Source organism: Colletotrichum fructicola (assembly GCF_000319635.2).
Source record: "Colletotrichum fructicola Nara gc5 chromosome Unknown KSG_Nara_v1_contig06, whole genome shotgun sequence".
NCBI classification, from domain to species: Eukaryota; Fungi; Ascomycota; class Sordariomycetes; order Glomerellales; family Glomerellaceae; genus Colletotrichum; species Colletotrichum fructicola.
Window position 1 is genome coordinate 4,040,090 of NW_027094056.1, and position 17,519 is coordinate 4,057,608.

At 53.4% G+C, this 17,519-nt stretch overlaps 6 protein-coding genes across 6 annotated transcripts; 3 read left to right on the forward strand and 3 right to left on the reverse strand.

Moving 5' to 3' along the window:
• Positions 1-849: 849 nt before the first annotated feature.
• Positions 850-1,195, reverse strand: CGGC5_v011370 (uncharacterized protein; the record flags this gene model as incomplete). The annotated part of the gene is made up of 2 exons (XM_032032787.1): positions 850-921; positions 1,013-1,195. 2 exons carry the CDS (start codon positions 1,193-1,195, stop codon positions 850-852), a joined length of 255 nt encoding a protein of 84 aa, XP_031888182.1.
• A 2,988-nt stretch (positions 1,196-4,183) lies between these two features.
• Positions 4,184-5,357, forward strand: alcB-0 (Alcohol dehydrogenase 2; the record flags this gene model as incomplete). The annotated part of the gene is made up of 3 exons (XM_032032785.1): positions 4,184-4,335; positions 4,394-5,118; positions 5,176-5,357. 3 exons carry the CDS (start codon positions 4,184-4,186, stop codon positions 5,355-5,357), a joined length of 1,059 nt encoding a protein of 352 aa, XP_031888188.1.
• Positions 5,358-5,489: 132 nt separating this feature from the next.
• CGGC5_v011372 (uncharacterized protein) lies at positions 5,490-6,713 on the reverse strand (the record flags this gene model as incomplete). Its single annotated transcript, XM_032032784.2, has 1 exon — positions 5,490-6,713. One exon carries the CDS (start codon positions 6,711-6,713, stop codon positions 5,490-5,492), a length of 1,224 nt encoding a protein of 407 aa, XP_031888187.2.
• An 821-nt stretch (positions 6,714-7,534) lies between these two features.
• asaE-0 (MFS transporter asaE) lies at positions 7,535-8,948 on the forward strand (the record flags this gene model as incomplete). The annotated part of the gene is made up of 2 exons (XM_032032783.1): positions 7,535-7,982; positions 8,041-8,948. The coding sequence occupies 2 exons, from the start codon at positions 7,535-7,537 to the stop codon at positions 8,946-8,948; spliced, it is 1,356 nt and encodes a 451-aa protein (XP_031888186.1).
• Positions 8,949-9,083: 135 nt separating this feature from the next.
• Positions 9,084-11,066, reverse strand: ecdD-1 (Major facilitator-type transporter ecdD; the record flags this gene model as incomplete). The annotated part of the gene is made up of 8 exons (XM_032032781.1): positions 9,084-9,263; positions 9,320-9,466; positions 9,530-9,820; positions 9,875-9,989; positions 10,052-10,464; positions 10,531-10,610; positions 10,665-10,900; positions 10,963-11,066. The coding sequence occupies 8 exons, from the start codon at positions 11,064-11,066 to the stop codon at positions 9,084-9,086; spliced, it is 1,566 nt and encodes a 521-aa protein (XP_031887987.1).
• A 1,428-nt stretch (positions 11,067-12,494) lies between these two features.
• CGGC5_v011375 (uncharacterized protein) lies at positions 12,495-14,355 on the forward strand (the record flags this gene model as incomplete). Its single annotated transcript, XM_032032780.1, has 6 exons — positions 12,495-12,618; positions 12,675-12,928; positions 12,981-13,070; positions 13,118-13,684; positions 13,730-14,105; positions 14,168-14,355. The coding sequence occupies 6 exons, from the start codon at positions 12,495-12,497 to the stop codon at positions 14,353-14,355; spliced, it is 1,599 nt and encodes a 532-aa protein (XP_031887988.1).
• Positions 14,356-17,519: the final 3,164 nt, after the last annotated feature.

A 17,519-nucleotide genomic window follows, 5' to 3' on the forward strand; every position in this document is an offset into this window, starting at 1 on the left:
CCTTAAATACTACAGTTCGCAAGTGCTGGTGCGCATGACTTATGGAAGCTTTTATATAGTAATTGTACATATTGAAGTTAAAGCAATGAGATAGTGAATTGGGAACATTAGTAGGACATATTAGGAAATACACAGCATGTAAATTCCAAACAGAGGTGCTGTGAAACATACCATTCGTTTGGTGCTGGGTATTCCCTAACCGGCAGCGCAGCATACTAATCAAAGAAGTCAAGCCTGGGGGGCAGGCTTGGCTCTTTGACTGAATTTTCACCGAAACCTTGCTTGACTTGACATACTTGATCCAATTTGACTACTGTTACCTATTCGGGAAGTCAGTGAAGCCCTCACGATGTCTCGATGGGTCTTGAACTCACATTCTACCCTCCGTTAACCCTTCCGCTTGAAGTAATGCCCACCGACGGCAACGCTGCTTCCTCGAACCAACCGTTCTAGTTATTGTTATTCAAGTACGCTTGTCTTGGTTGCCTACTGCTCTTGATAAGACCTCTTGGGCGCATTACAGGAACCAAGTTACGTGACTAGCCTTACAGCAATATCGCCCTGCCTAATGTTTTTTAATGTTCGAGGCAGAGCAGCCTCCTAGCTGATCTTCTAAGGACCTGGCGAGAAGGATGGCTCTGCAATATCACATGCAGACGCAGTAGTAACCGTGGCTGCATGACCTCTGATGTGCATTCGTACCTGCTCTTGGGCAAAAGATTCTACAGTCCCTCAAGTTTCAAGGCATGCTTGATGAAATATTTCAAATTTTCAAATTGACTGTTGTCAAAGCCCGTAGACATTGCGAGCGTCTTATTAACATGAATTGAAGTCCCGACCCTCGAAGCCTTAGATCTCCACACATCCAGGGAAACCGCTTCCAGTTCCCGCACCCTGTCTGTCGCAGCAGTTCTGGTAGGTCTGTTGCCTCGTTAGCAAAAGTAATTCCTTTCCTGGCGCAAGGGGCCTTGAAAGGTCTCCGCGTCAAGGTTTGCGTTTGAGTTTGACGTACACCAGGGTCAGGACCATTGTAGCTGCAGCAAAGGAACCATTCTCCCCAGACGAGCTCGTGGGGGAAGGGGGCAGAAGTGCCGTTGTTGTAGGGTTCGCAGTTGGGGGATTGGCGCTCAACGACCGCGGCAGCGCTCGTGCCCACAATGAGGGGAAGAGCAACGGCGATGATGGAGAACTTCATTTTTGTTCCTGTGAATTTGAGATGACTGAGCAGAATGAAGGAGGTTGAGACGAATGATTCGGAGGTGACGAGAGTTGCTTCGAGGACTGGAAATATGTTCGTATTATAAACGCAAAGCACATGGCCTGGGTTGTCTTGGCTCAGGGGTTGTCATCATTACGGATGAACACTGTAAGGCGGTAAAGGCGGGGGATAGCCCACTCGCCCGCGCGCTGTGTCGAATGATTTGACGCGATCACCTCGGTCGGCTCGGTTGTTACTTTTTAAGTTGACCAACTTTTCGGTTTGCTTTTCACTTTAATTGCCTAGATATTAGCCAAGATGTTATCGATGTGGCTAAGCGAAGCGTTGATCCTTGCACAGCCTGACAGGACAACTAACGATCAGCGTCTAGGTGACACTCTTGGCCAGACTTCCAATCCGCACGTAGAGTAATATGAGTTCCAAAATTTTACTCTGTCCATTCAAGCCTGACGTTTTGGTGCAATTGCAACTCGCCGCAAGATACAGAGCCTCCGATTGGGGCCGAAGAATGCGACGGAACGCTGTAACTCTGCGATTGCTTGAAAGAGAAACAGTGAAGGCCGCCAAGGCGGCTTTATGAGATGCCCAGTCTGATTGCATCATAGCTAAACTCGATTGCAACTTCATATCTTGAATATCTGAAAATGAATGCCCATTCCTTGTGACAGTCGGGGCAACAATTCACCCGTGTTCACATCTGCACGGAGGACTCCAGTGCCTGATTTAGAAGGCGGAACGTCCCACGGCGCTGTGTGACAGAATTCGCGGGGGGCCAAGGACCAGCCATACAAGCGATGGGGCCCTGGGCGGGAATATCACCCCGATTGGGGAAGGATCTGAGACGAGCCATCACGGACACACAAGGATGGCTTGTTACCCAAGCAATAACACAATACCCAAATGTAGGAATGCACTTGTAGTTATTGAAGTTTTGAGACTAGGTACGCAATAAGCTTTGAGCCGACTTTTAGGTTCCTCCCACATTCGGCTGATATTGGACGGAGAGCAAAGAAGAAAATGGAACTACTGGACCTGGTAAGAAGATCAAGCGAGCACGCGCGCAGAGCATCCACTCTGCCGTGTCCCGATGCACGTTAAGTATTGCTCCAAGCCTTTCAATCATTCGTCTAAGATGAAGTTACAATGTAGCTGACGCATGTAGTCTAACCATGGAAAAGTGCATCTTGACAGGTTATGTGCATGATCCCGGGTCTGTTTCCCTGCATTCCGACGTCTTGCCAATGATCTCGTTAAGAAGCACTCAGGACATCAAATCTAAGCGGGGTTGAAGTTGATGGCGTTCTTGCCGCTGTTGGAACAGCACGAAGACATATAGGAAATAGCCGCAGAGTCAGAAGTTGTGCAGCACTAAACTTCTAGTTAGCTATGTTCCTGTTCAGATAATGAAACCAGCGGAGAACGAACAAATGTTCCAGGGCCATCGTGATAGGTCGTTCCATGGGGAGACTGACAGCAGCTCTGGGTGAGTGCGTCATGACGAGCTCCTGGGGCGTGAACGTCCTGGCAAACGCCAGCGTAGAAGCTTCCCTTGCAGTCGGCAGTAGACGCAAGCGAGCCGGCCGCGAATGCGCTGTGATCGAGAGGTAAGCGCGAGTCGGCAGATGAATCATGTCTGAATACTTACGCGATAAGGACAAAGATGTGTTGGGAAAGCATTTTTAAGACGTGCCAATGCCAATAGTTGATCGGATGAACACCTGGCTAGTTGAGATAAGGTTTGAATGGTTGAATTTGTGGTTGTGTGTGAGATAGTGACATCAGTTGGAGCTGCGACACTACGACTCTTTTGTATTCTAGCGTCACCTCTCTTACCTCGCACGGAATGCGAGAAGAACGAGATACTGACTCAATCTGCAATTTAAATCCTACCCGTATCAGAAAAAGGTTTGGACTAATTGAAGCATTCAAAGTTCACCGCCTTCACGAAACCCGAGGAAGTCGGAACAGTCGGGTTGATAGTACGATATGGTCTGTGGATTTCCAGATTTCAAGAAAGCGTGACATTCAAGTTTTCAGACGTGCTGACATGACGTCCGTGTTGGTGCTGCCATTATTCTTTTCAGCTCTTGAATCCGGCCGAGTTAATTATGACCTGACATGTTAGAGAATGGATCTCTTATTTCTTCTGTGCTAGTTACAGAGATTGCGTTCTTGCGAATTGACGTATTCTCTGTATTACTGTGACGGTGGTCCTCGTCGTCTCTACCTTTACAATTGCTGTTACTACTGTTATTCGCACGGGCTGCCATTGCCTTTACTTCTGTTGTCCTCGTTCGGAGTAATCTGAGTAGACAGCAAACGAAGCCGCACAGGCACAAAAAAATTCGCAAGCCTCAACGGTTTAATCCGCTAGCTTAGATAGTACAAAGTTGAATATGTATGCCGTTCGTTGCATATGTGTAAATGTTTTGCAAACGACCCTGGGCTAATGTGTTCGTCCAAAGATACAGGAACTGCATCACAACATGGAGATGCTACGTTGGTCACCCAACCCAACGACTCACATTAACTTGGTTCAGTAACCATAACGGTGCGTTTTGAGATACGTTGTTTACTTCATCACATCCCAACTTGTCTGCCTAGTCCATGACGTTCGCCAAAGTGAAATGTGACTAGCCTCCACTTTGTGAGAATCCGGGGCAAGCCGCCTCATTCAACAAAATAGATCTGCATCACATGTAACTCCTAAAACCTTATTACGGACTTCAACTCACTAAAAAAAGAAAAAGGAAAAAACATCGGATCTTGCAGCCCATCGGCTCTACTCCGAAAGTTCCCCACATCGACGGCTGCGACAATGCCGGCCGCAGGACCCGGCGCGGGGTATGCTCCACCGTGCTAGACTACTCCGTCAGGGAGCACCGTCTCGCAACAGCGTTTCCTTTTTCAGCCTCAAATTTTTCTCTGTGTTCTTTCATACTGTTTCCATTGCGATTTCTCAACATGGACGAAGACGACGAGTTGCCTACGGTGCAGAAGGCCGCTATTATTCGACACCCAGGACCGAACGCCAGCATCGTCGTCCAGCACAATGTGCCTGTCGGAACTCCCGGGCCTCATGAGGTTCTTGTGCGCATCAGGGCCACTGGTGTTTGGTACATCTTCTCACGATCATCATATGGATTATTAACGACTGACTGGAACTCTGCATAGCGGATCGGAGACTCGAGCTTTCCGGGGTTGGGGTGTTTACGACCCCATCGTAGGCCATGAGGGCGTTGGGAGAATCGTCAAACTGGGCTCCGGTGTTTCCGAAGAACTTCTTGGTCAAAAGGTCGGAGTCAAATGGCTTTACAGTGCCTGTGGGACCTGCTCGGTCTGCATCCGCGGACACCAGAATAATTGCCCGAAGCAGCTCAACACCGGCAAACATCGCCCCGGAACGCTCCAGCAATATGTCGTGGCTGATTCAAGATATGTCACAAAAATCCCTGACGGGTTGCCCGACGCTGAAGTTGCGCCCTTGCTGTGTGCCGGTCTGACCATGATGGGTGCGGTTTCGAAGTTGGAAGGCGACCTTTCTCCTGGCGATTGGGTCGTTATCCAAGGGGCAGCGGGCGGTCTGGGGCATCTAGGTGTGCAAATTGCCTCGCGAATGAGAGGTTACCGAGTCATTGCAGTTGACTCTAGTGGTCACGATCAGTTTTGCCGTGACAACGGAGCCGAGGTTTTCATTGACTACACGAGGGAGGACATCGATAAGAAGGTCATGGAGTTGACAGGGGAGGGAGCTCACGCCGTCCTCGTGGTGCCTGAGTCGGAAGACGCTTACATCACGGCGCCCAAGTTGGTCAGGTCTATGGGAACAATTATTTGCGTCGGGTTGCCTCGTAACGATTTCGATATTCCCATACCAGTCACCTTGTGTGCTCTCAAGGGTAAGTCTCCATCACATTCTAACTGGTACTCAGGCTGACATGGCTGCTCTTACATAGCTCTCAATGTCAAAGGCGCCATGGTCGGGACCGAGAAGGAGATGTCTGAGCTATTGAGGGAGGCTGTCAAAGGTCGCATTCGAGCATCCGTCGAATACTTCCATATTAATGACACGGAGGAAATCGTCGGGCAGTTGATGAACCAGGAGATGTATGGAAGGGCTGTTATCACTGGTATTTGATAGATGTAGACAAGTCGAGGCACAGGATAGGTAGATCTTACGTTGCCAAGCTTCTGATACCATTGAAAGGCTTCAGTACTCTGGAGAAGAAAAGCATTGCCTCTGACCAAATGAACTTTAATAAATGTAAGTTTAGTAGTCTTTCGCTGTGGAACCAAACAGATGAACCCCAGTTTCTAGCACCTCGATTTCATCACCAACCTCAACATACAGGCCCGCCCTCTGCTCCTTGGCTTCTTCTAAATCCTGATCCTCCGGTACGCAATGCATACCAATATACCCTAGCGCAGATGGATTCCCCTTCTCGACCGTCCGGTGTTCTATCAAAGTCGCACTCGGCTGCGGTTTGCCCTTCTTCTTTCCCTCGACTGGTTTATCTGCTTCAAAGGTACCTGTTTCAAGGTTGACGTTCGGCATCGTGCACCGTGACGTACGGCAAACAACCGACAACTTTGGCGCAACCTCCGCCCTTTTCTCATCTGAAACAGCCTTTGGTAAGATTCGATAGCGTTTCCAGGACTCTTCGGCAAAGGCCGGAGCACCCGTGATCCAGATATTTGCGCGGAAACGTAGTGCATCCAAGGGCTGGTTTTCTGGTGGTAACAGTGCAGAGACGGCATGCACTGAGGAGAGGGAGTTGAGGTTGACGGGTTGTTGGTCCGTATAGCCGTGAACTGAAGGTGTTCCGATGGACTTTAGCGGTGCGAGGTTTCTGTCGCAACGGGTCAAGGTATCCGGAGTGCATCGCATCAGTGTAAGGCCGCGCTTCTCCGGGATTTGGAGGTATTTCTTGAGCTTGGGTAGCGCGGCTGCGACGGACGGGATGTCGCCCAGATCCAGTCCGCTAGCCTCACGAGCGTGGATGCCGAACTTTTTAATCCTGATATTCAGCTTTTCCACTTCTGTCGATGTAGGCTGAAGAGGTGCCACCAAGAAGACCTCCGGCACGGCGGAAGGATCCCAGGTATGAAGAAGGGTCTCCAACTTTTGAGTCCAAGATGGAGGATCCGGATCTTTGAATGATAGCATAACACAGCCCCCAGCCTGCACAAGAGGGTCGCTGGGATCACTATCCTTGTGAGGAAGCCATATCTCCGTGTTGATGTGGCACATGTTGGGTTTGGTACGTTGACTGATGAACTTCCACGTTATTGAGCCATTGTCTGGGTCGACGACTTCGGTGGAAATGGCGAAGCATCTGTCGTACAGAAATCCGGTCTTGGTGAGCAATGCGCGGTTGACCTCGATGAAGCCGCATGACTTCACAGGGTGGATGTAGAGAGACTTGATGCGGATCGGCCCGTTGGTTTCGGTGTCCTCCGGAGCGGCGTATTTGGCGTCGAACTGATCCGTCATGTTGCTTGTTGATACGCCGAGTCTCCGGAGATGGCGGAGCTCTCTCCGTACCCTGTTGATGTTGCCATTCTGAAGAACAACAGTTGCTGTGAAGGCCAATAGGAGGACGAGACCGGCAACCAGCTTCACAAGTGGGAAAGCCCCCAATTGACCAAGGAGGTCAATTAGTAGACTGGCAAGCATCTTTTGACCGGTCTTCAACTTGAGTGTTGGTAAGGACCCAATGAGAGATGCTACTCTGCAAGAGACCTTTGTGATGCGCTTCCGATCGGAAGCTGATAGAGTTGCCGATTCTCGGATGTCGTCATATTGCGGAAAGACTCCCGCCAATCATTCGGTATCCCGCAGCACACGTCCCCACCAAAGGTCAATTCAAGGCGCGATTGACGTTGCCGATGCGCGTTGAGCCGAAGCCGAGGCCGGGGGCCAATTTTAAGGCGAAACTTTCCCAATCCGACTCGAAGATGTTGGTCAAAGGAAGGACACACTCAACGATTGGTAGGATGGATCTCTTTGTTTTAGTTTTGGGCCATTAGCGGGTCTGGCCAATTGTCCCTCTCTAGTTCATTTCCAATTTCAGCGGGACATGTCATTGTAGGGCGTGTTACCAAATAAAAACATGAGCGAGCGAAGAGTTTGAGCGGACAGGTTGGGGGCTGACTGAGAGACATTAATTGGAGAGGGGATGAATTATTTGATGACCCTATGATTGAAATAAAAGCGATTGACTTTCGGGCTTGATATAATGCCCCTTGGGTTCTTGGCTGCTCAGCACTGTGCTGTGTGATGTTTTGTATCTTGACTACATCCCACTTCCAGCTATGGCATCGCGATCTTCAACTTCAAGGCCCACGCCTGACCCAGAGCTCGCAACTCAAAATGGCCATGTTACCCAAGAACGAGAACAGCACGAGAAGTCTCAACAACCACCTAGTGTGACAACCGACGCGGTACTGGCACCTTCAGAGCATAACTATCCAGAAGGAGGACTTCGAGCTTGGTCCGTCGTCCTAGGTTCCTGGTTTGCCTCCTTCTCAGCCCTCGGCATATCCAACACCATCGCAACACTCCATGCCTACGTCGGCACCCACCAACTCGCCGGCTACAGCGAGGGCACCATCGGATGGATCTTCTCAACGTATATGTTTCTAGTCTTCTTCTGCGGCATCTATGTCGGGCCTCTCTTCGACAAGTACGGACCCAAGTGGCTCATCCTGGCTGGCACAATTGGCGTGGTAGCCGCGCAGATGCTGTTGAGTTTCTCGACAAGTCCGTTTTTGGCCCCTAAGACCATGTATTCACCGCATCCGCTAACCTTGGATACTAGAATACTGGCAATTCATGCTCGTCTTCGGCGTTCTCAACGGCTGCAGCGCTTCCCTCCTCTTCACACCTTCGTTCGCTGCCATCGGTCACTGGTTCTACCACCGCAGGGGACTGGCCACGGGCATCGCCTCGACGGGCGGTTGCTTCGGCGGGATCGTGTATCCCATCATCCTGCGTTACCTCTTTGAACGCGAAGGATGGGGCTGGGCTATTCGGACCATCGGGTTCATCGTGCTCGTCTGTTGCGGCACGGCGACCCTCCTCATCGACACGCGTCTGCCTCCCGCCCCTAATGCGTCGCCTCATCCAGACCTGCGAATCTTGCGTGAGCCAGCCGTCGCGATGACGACCATCGGTCTCTTCCTCTTCGAGTGGTCCCTTTTTATACCCCTCACCTACATCTCAAGCTATGCAATCAGCAAAGGCTTCGACACCGACTTCGCATACCAGATCCCGACGATCCTCAACGCAGGCAGTGTGGTAGGTCGTGTCCTAGCCGGCTGGTGGGGAGATTACGCCGGGCCCTTCAACTCGCATATCGCAGCGCTGTTCCTGAGCTGCGTTGCGTGCCTGGCAATCTGGCTACCTGCTGGCTCTTCCATGGCAGGCATCCTGGTATTCGTGATTCTGTTTGGGTTTGCTAGCGGTAACAACATTAGCATCAGCCCCGTCTGCATCGGACGGCTGTGCAAGACGGAGAACTATGGCCGCTACTACGCGACGTCGTACACGGCCGCCTCTTTCTCTTGTTTGTTCGGGGTGCCTATAGCAGGAGAGATTATTGCGGCGCAGGGAGGAAGCTATCAGGCCTTAATCGTATTCACTGGCGTCATGTATGCTGCTTCAGTTGTGGCCTTTGCAGCGGTGAAGATTATGCGAGTAGGGTGGAAGCCGCTAGCTATCTTCTAGTGTTGGGATCTTCAAGAAAAATCCCCTCGTATCATGGCGATTGACCATTATCTCTTCCGTGCTGGTTTAATGCGAATAACGCTGGTGAAAAGTATGCGCTTTCCTTCAATGCATGGTCCATTTGAGCCATATTCCTTACCGATTGACGGCGCCTCCTCGCTCAGTATCCTCCAATTGCTCAACAACCTTAGCGTCAGCTTTTCCTCCCTCCAGCACAGCAAGATCATGACTGAGACCATCCGTCTGGAACTTGTGGAACTGCCAAGCGGGGATATTGGCTTCGAATAGCTGGTCAATTTCTTCCAGGTTTCGGCCCTGTTGCATGATCAGCTATCAACCTCAAGACATCTAAGTCTACCCACTGTACTCACCTTAAGCTCAGGCATACAGAACCATGCCCAAATCGACGTCAAGAAGGCGAAGCCACCCCAGATGTAGCCCAGCCCGGCCCCAATCTCGGCGAGGAGGTACGGGGTCACGAAGACCACGATGAACCCGACGACAACATTGAGCGCCGTCTGAGGACCAAGTCAGCAACCATCTCAGGAGTCACGGGTGGTCATGGAGATTGGAGAACTTACCGACAAAGCCATCGTCTTCTCACGCAGAGTCTGCGTCCCCACCTCCGCGGCAGTGATGTACGCACCCGGACCCAGCGTCATGTGGAGGATACACGTATACAGCTGCATGCCCGCGACGATGCCGTTGCTCTCGTGGACGTTGGGGCTGGCCTTGCGACCGAGCGCGCCGATGGCGATCAGGAACGCGCCCTGGGACCAGCCGCCGTGGAAGACGAGAGTGCGGCGGCCGAACATGTCGAGGAAGACCATGGCCATCATGGCTGTGACTACGGAGGTTGCGTTGTTGACGACCTATGATTGAAGATTAGTGATGAGATGGACTTGACGTGGGTGAGGAGGGCTTACGGCATAGACGAAGGCCTTGTCTGCTAAGCCAACAGATCTGTAAAACGTCGGGCCGTAGGAGCTCGAGAAGGTCACTCCAGTAAGCTGCTGAAGAGCCATGATGGAGCACGCGATCCTGTTTTCCTCAGCAATTAGGCCGGATCTTCCAGAGTAGAGGACACGGATCATGCAACTCACCCAGTCCTCCTCCTATTCTTCTCACTAAACAGATCCCTCCAAGGCCCCTTCTCCCGCTTGCCGATCTGGCCCTCGTCCCGCATGGCCGCAATCTCCATCTCAGGCCTGCCGTTATCCACATCCTCCAGCCTCCTGACCTTCCTCAGAACGGCGATGGCCTCGTCTGATCGGTCGTTGAAGACGAGCCACCGGGGCGAGTTGGGCGTGAACCACAGCCCGCACATGATGAGCACGGCGGGCAGAGCCTGGATCGCCGTCGCGATCTGCCAGCCTGAGCTGTCTGTCCGGCGGGACATGGACTCGTTGACGATGCCGGCGATGAGGGAGCCGAAGGTGAGGCAGAGCTGGATTGAGCCGACGAAGAAGCCGCGCAGGGGGGCGGGGGCGATTTCGGATTGGTATGTCGGGACGACCTGGTAGTGATACACGTCAGAAATCGAGGCGCGGTTGAGCTACTCTTTGGACTTTTGCCAGCTTACGTTCTCGACCAGGCCGACGGCCGTGTACACCAAAAACCGGCCCGTGACGAACTGCGCGGCGTGGTTACTCGTAACCTGGACTTCACCCCCTCTTCAGCATCTCTTTCTCACCACTCTCAAGCGTATGTACTCACTGATGGCTCCCACAATCTGCACCAAACATGTCACTCCCATCGCTCTCCGGTGTCCGATCCTCTCAATAATAGGCCCCACGACCACCGTCCCCGTGAACTTCCCCAGCAACGGCAGACTGTTCATCAAGCTCGCCGTGCGGCTGGGGAGATAGTACGCCTTCTTGGTCGCGCTGTAAGAGCCGAACTTGTTCATGAAGGGAGTCATGGCCTGCACTCCGCCGAAGGAGGCGCCGTCGCTGGTTGCAGACACATATCAGAACTTGACATCTTGGGGGAGAAGTATAAAAGCGAGACCCACTAGCCGAAGAAGACGCTTCCCATGGCGTAGATGAGGCAGTAGAGCATCAGCCGTGGCGTGGCGTTGGCGAAGGCCGCCTTGCCTGCGAAGATGCCGCGGCCCATCTTTGGTGATTGAGTCAACGCGAATTGGGCGGTTTGTGGAGGACCAGGATTGAATATCGAAACTTTTTCAGATTTCACTGTAATATCTGGGATGTAACGCCTTTTGAGCCATCAAAACAACCGGCTACCAACCCATGCAGCCGAGCTTTCAAGAATTGGCCGATGACCGGAACCCCAACAACAGCCCTTTTTCCGCCCTTCATCTACCCCCGCAGTAGAGAACTTGGGGTTTGGGGGTGGGTTCTGTGGGGGAGCGAGAGCATGGAAGCGAGGATCATCTGACCGACATTCTTGCCAACTTCCTAAACCCGGGGTTTAAGGCGGGGGTAATAGTCAGAAAGGCAAGTCGGGACTTGTCCGACTTGAGGAGGACTACCGCGGAGTCGGGCATCTGCGCGGTCAACTTCCTCGATCCTAGGCATGCCTGGTTCTAAGGCTAGCTAAAGGTCTGCCGGTATTTTGTGCAGCATTCGACCTCGGCTTTGTTCAGCCAAAATCATCATCCAGAGCCGCCTTGTATCATCAGCTTTGCTTTTGATCGGCATGCGGCTATCATCATGTGCATTAGAGATTTCGCATCTCAATCCCCCGAAAGACCGATGGAAACCCCACTACGCAGCAGAATCTGAATTGCCATATTCATTCAAGAACGGCAACATTCTGGATCGCACCAATATCCAGGGCGGAGCTCGAGTTAGTGAAGACCCATGACGAATCCTTCGTCGGAGTCTCCCCGCTTCAGCCATCGACTGTGTTGCTTGACGGCGCTTCGGTTTGCCCAAACGGCCGCTTTCCAGTTTTCTTCTGCCGCCCAAATATTTCTACTAATTAGACCTCATAAAACATTTGCTTTCAACGTCTTGTCATTTATGGTGGGGTCAAGCGTAACCTCAAAATCCGGTGCTGTCCCGGTTCTCCGCGTGCAAAATCCGGGATGCGGGGTCGGTCCCGCTTGTGCCCCTCCTCCGGCGGATGCTCAAGAACACTCGTGGGCTAGGCGCGGGATCAGAGTCTGGTAGGGAAGGTAATGAAAAGAATGGGCGTGGCAGGATTCGTAGAGAGCACGGCATGTTGCTCAAGCATTGGCTGCATACTCGATGGATGTGAGTCAAACGAGGGTGGATAAACATTCATCATCGCAGCGTATGACGCCAGTCCTCCCGCTGCGTCAGATGCGAGGGGAACAGGGAACTCTAATAGGGAATCGCACGCGCCCGACCTCGGACACCTCTCCGCGGCGATGCCATCGCTTCTGAGTCAACCTTGAGGTACACTTTCACCAGTAGATTATATACGCAAATTGCGACGAATCAGGTCCCAGCAAAAGCCGACACCAGTTCGGGTGCCATTGCTGTCGAGCGTCCTCGTGGCTCTCATCACTCGATGTTTGCCTCATTCCTGAACCTCTTTCGTGCGCCACGCCCAACCATGTCGCAGCTTGAAACATACGACATTGTAGTCTACGGCTCGACGTCCGGTGCCGTCGCGACGGCCATCCAAGCCTCACGGCTCGGGAGGTCAGTCGCGTTGGTCTCACCGCAGGAACACATCGGTACCGACAATCTTCTTCACACGAGACTTCACGCGTCGAACTGACGATGTCGCCAGGCGGAATCCAGATTAATGGCCTGGGAGCCACAGACATCGACAACCAGGCCGAGTTCCAGAACAGCACCACGTTAGGTGGCTTGAATCTCGAGCTTCACCAGAGGATCAGTCGTCACTATGGCCGCCTAGACAGGCTGAACGAGGTCGTTGAAAAAAAGCTCAAGGATCCTGATGTCTGGAGGTTTGAGGCTAGGGTTGCGAAGCAGGTGATCAAGGACTGGCTCGCTGAGAACCCGTCGATTATCATCGTCAAGGTGAGCTGTTGTTGACGCGCTTCCGTCAAGAGTGCTTGCTGATAGGCACCAGTCGAGGCTCATCGAGAAAGATGCCGTTGAGAAGGATGGGACGACCATTCGAGCAATCCGTCTCGAGAATGGCCAGACGATAACTGGAAAGGTAGGGTCACCCTCAGATGCTGAATGTCGCCCTTCTCACAGACCCAGATCTTCGTCGAGGCAAGCTATGAGGGCGACCTTGTCGCCGCCGCCTCGATATCCTGGACCCACGGCCGCGAGTCCTCGGCGACGTACGAAGAATCCCTGGCCGGCGTCCGCGCGGAGACGCTCTACCGCCAAATCGACGTCGACATCGACCCGTACATCGCACCCGGTGACCCCTCCAGTGGCCTGCTCTATGGCATCTCCCCGGAAGCCTTTGGCAACCCCGGCGACGGAGACTTGCATCTTCAATCGTACTCGTACCGCATGCCGCTGACCGACGACCCAGAAAACCGCGTGCCCTTCACCAAGCCGGAGGGGTATGATCCTGCATGGTATGAATTGCACAGACGGTTCCTGAAGGCTGGAGGGGAGATGTATGTGCCAAAGAACAGGTTGCCAGGAGAAAAGACGGACTTGATCGGAAGCGAGGGGGCATTATCGACGGACTTGCTTGGTATGAACGACGAGTGGCCTGTGGCAGGGTATGAAGGGCGAAAGAGGATACTGAAGGACACAGCGGACTTCACGAAGGGATTCTTTTGGTTCTTGGCGACGGACGAGTCAGTCCCGGTAGGTTTGGCTGTCCTCCTGAAGTAATGGTGCTAACGGCAGCAGGAACCGATTCGCAAAGAGTGGTCGCGGTTTGGATACTGCCGCGATGAGTTCCATGACAATGGGCACTTCCCACACGAGCTCTATGTGCGAGACGCCAGGCGAATGATATCAGACTACATCGTCACGGAAGCGACGGCTTCTCAGAACGGTGCGCCGGAGGTTCCAGACCCGGTCGCCGTAGCGTACTGGCCGACAGATACGCATAGCGTGCGGCGCATACTCCGGGACGGGCGGGTCCACAACGAAGGCTTCATCTTCAAGGACGGACACCGTTGGCGGCCCTTCGGTATCGCTTACCGTGCGATGGTGCCGCGGAGGGAGGAGGCGGGCAATTTCGTCAGTGTTACTTGTCCCAGCTCGTCGCACGTCGGATATGGTAAGTGTTGCATCCTCGGTGATTTGTGAATCCGTGGTGAAACTTGGCTGACGGGTGGTTAGGGGCTGTGAGGCTGGAACATCAGTTTTACGCGCTTGGCCAGGCTTGTGCCAACGCGTGTGACATCGCTTTGGAGAAGGACGCCTCGGTGCAGGATGTGCCGTATGGGCCTCTGAGAGCGAGGTTATTGAAGCAGGGAGTTGTTTTGGATGCCTCTACCGTTGGCGTCCCGTCGTTTGGTGACGAATGAGGCAGTCTTAGAAATTGGCATTGAGGCATTGCCAAACCAGCTGGAATAATGCCGTCAATGAGGCTTATTCAGGGCTCAGAAGTATTTGATCTAGTTAGTCTGGAGCCTGATTTGTATCATGATACAATTCGACTGTTACGCTACACCAGCCGATGGCTGGTGGCTGATTCAACCGTGTCTTCAGTGGCGGGGTACGCTTTATTGCGGACTTTTCGCTTTCGCAAACGAGTATCGACAGACATGACAGCTCCGTAGGGCTGGATACCGATGGATTCTAGGAAGAATGCTGCAACTGATACAAAGCCTGAAAGGAATCATCCGACTTGGCCTATGGATTACCTTGGCGCTTACTGCTTGGGCGCATGGCATTCCTTTTGGCCCAGGCAGCCGAGGCGGGTTGGCGGGAAGGATGCGGTAGCACGACCAATCAATTGCAGAGAGATTGAAGACGCTTTGGCACGAATAGACGCAGCGGGCAGTTGGGGTTGTCCAAATCTATCTCTGGCAGGTTGGCAGGGATATCAAGGCAGATCTTGAACTCTGTGTCGGCAACTGCGTTTCCTCAGATAGAGTTGCCTGCTATCCGCTGGAACAGGATTCCATGACTTGTTTTCCGATGACGTGAAGCATGTGGCAGCGTTACTGAGCGGCAAGCAGCCAACCATTGAAACAGATACTGGAGTCGAGTGGTGTTCCATTGACCGCGATTATGTCAGGATGCGAGAGCAAAGTCAAGGCAAGGACAGCGGTGAGCCAAATGCTGAGAGGTGACAACCTCGCCTCTCGAGCCGCAGCTCATCCCCGCGACGTGACTCGAAGCTTGCATGAGGAGCAGCGTGGCCATTCGAATACCGCCTCCTCGACTGACTAAAATCTCAGCTGGCTGCGAAAATGCGGCTCCGTTAACATTTGCGTCGGAGCTGAGCTTGCAGGTATCCATCCGGGCACATGTGTAGTTCAGGGCTGAGAACAAAAGTCTCGCAGATTACGCCCGAAGCAGGTGAGCGGGGAAACTAAGCGTTGGAACAGGGCGGATTTTGGGTTAAATGGCAGGCAGCAAGCTGGCGGCGCAGTCATTAATCCACTCAGCAGGTATCCACACGGGAAAAGATGCATAATTTCGTCAGCTGCGGACCCCGAAAACTCCAGAAGGCTGGAAAGATTCCCTGTTTGGACGTCACGGTGCCAGATCAGCGAGACGGGGCGGTAACGGTGGCTCGAGCTGGGAAATTCGGCAACTATTTCCCCACCGCTGGACCCAGATCTGCAATCCTGCGCATCCACAGGGGATTCCAATGGCTGCTGTTTGTCACTGGGAGCCGGTTATCACGCGGTTCGTGGTAGTGAACACGCTCGACGGCCGAAATCAAGTGGAATGGGAGCCTGCGAAAGTTCCAATCCGCGAGCCGATGCCAAGGGTCCGGGACGGTGTCGGGGATGGCAAAGATCAATAGCGTAGGCAGACCCGGAGAGATTTTCCTTCTTTTTCAGCGTCATCGATTCTTTTGGTCGTTGGGGGCTGGGCGGCAGCGCTAGTCAGAGACATGCCTGGTCTTGGGACGAACGAAGCCTCCCCGACTCGCGGCGGCAACTCCAATGGAATCCGGTCTGACAATGACAGAATGGTTGCTTTCTAACCGCACACAATCCGGGAATGCCGTCGGACGATGGTTCGCCATGGCAGCTAGAGCAGAGCGGTCGAAAGATTCATACGTCAAGACTTCCAACCGGCCGAGGCGGAAAGTCGGAGACTAAGGCCAAGTGCCCAGTTGCCATGGCTGCCGTTGCGTCCCGTTCGAGACAGGATGCCAAGACCCCTCCAAATTCTCACCAGCATGGGCCCAGCGGCGAGAGATGAGTTGATGGGCGCGAACGGGCTCCTTCCTGGCCCTCGTTAGAACGGGCAGCAAACAGGGTCGCCACAAAAGGGCAGCGAGACAGCGAAGCCTCTTGGCCGTTGCGAAAGGCCACCACGTCTGGTCAGGTCTGAGATGGAGGGCGATAGTCGTCGTAATGCACTTGCCGTGTGGTCCAGTCAGGATGCGGCTGGGCGAGAGCAGGTGGACTGTTTGGCGACCACAGGTGCATTCAATTCCGCCGACAGCCAATGGTGTTTGGTGACTCTGGCTCTGACCGACTCGACCGTCTGATGAGAACGGGAGTGACAACAGCTCAGCGATTCAAGGTTGTGCAGTGCATCACCCCAGGCTGAGAGGGGGCCCCGGGTGCCAGCACCAACTGTGCCGAATGGCCGCTGCCTATGACTTGGGAGGCTGTGCACGGCCGTCGCTTCCGACGCCACGTTTGGCCTCTGTGTTGGCGACGGTAGTTCCTCATCTCGGGCGCCGCTTCGATCCTTCTCGTCCGTCGGTCGTTTTGGCCGCTGGTTGATTGAAGGATTCCATTTGTGAAATACCCTGTATTGTGCTATGAAAGAAAAGCGGCAGTGGCGCGAAGGGTAGACTCGGCGTTGTTTGATGGAGGAATTCGAGTCAAAGAAACGGGTAGCTTCGCGGAAAGCTTGACGGGAAGAAGATGCTGACAAAAGACATTCCTTTGGGCAGAGCGGAAAATAGCTTGCGTGTCTCTCAGTCGGGAGGCGCAATTCCCCAGCCTCCAATCACGGGCTGGCTGCTCAACCAAGGCCATTAGCTCCCGTCTGCGCTGCGACGACACAAACGAGTGTCTGCATTGGGCTTGGTGATGTTGATCGACTGGAGCTGAGGGCCCAGAGACAGAGAAGAGGCCCGGGAGTGGCTGCAGGTGTCGCACCGCGTTGCTGGCAGGAGAAGCAGGTCCCCGCAGTTCTCAGGGACGGGCCAATCGAATTGCACCCACACCAGGTGGCTGCTGTGTTTGCATGGTCCATGCTTGCTGAGACAGAGGGAAAGTTCGATGAGCTCAGCCTCAGGGAGGTGTGTTCCTTCCCTCCAATGCGTGGGGCCTTCGTGCCTTCCTTCTCCTGCTCACTGCTCAGCACAGCATGCACAGCGAGCGCAGCCACGCTAGAGATGCTGATGCTGATGCTGAAGTGATTCGGTGAATGCCCGCCTCCCCACTGCCTGCCTGCTTGCTCTGCCCACCCTGCCCCGGTACGTTACCTAGCGAAGGATGGAGGGAAGGAAGGTACCTGCCTGCGGGCTGCCTTCCTGAGGTGCCATTAC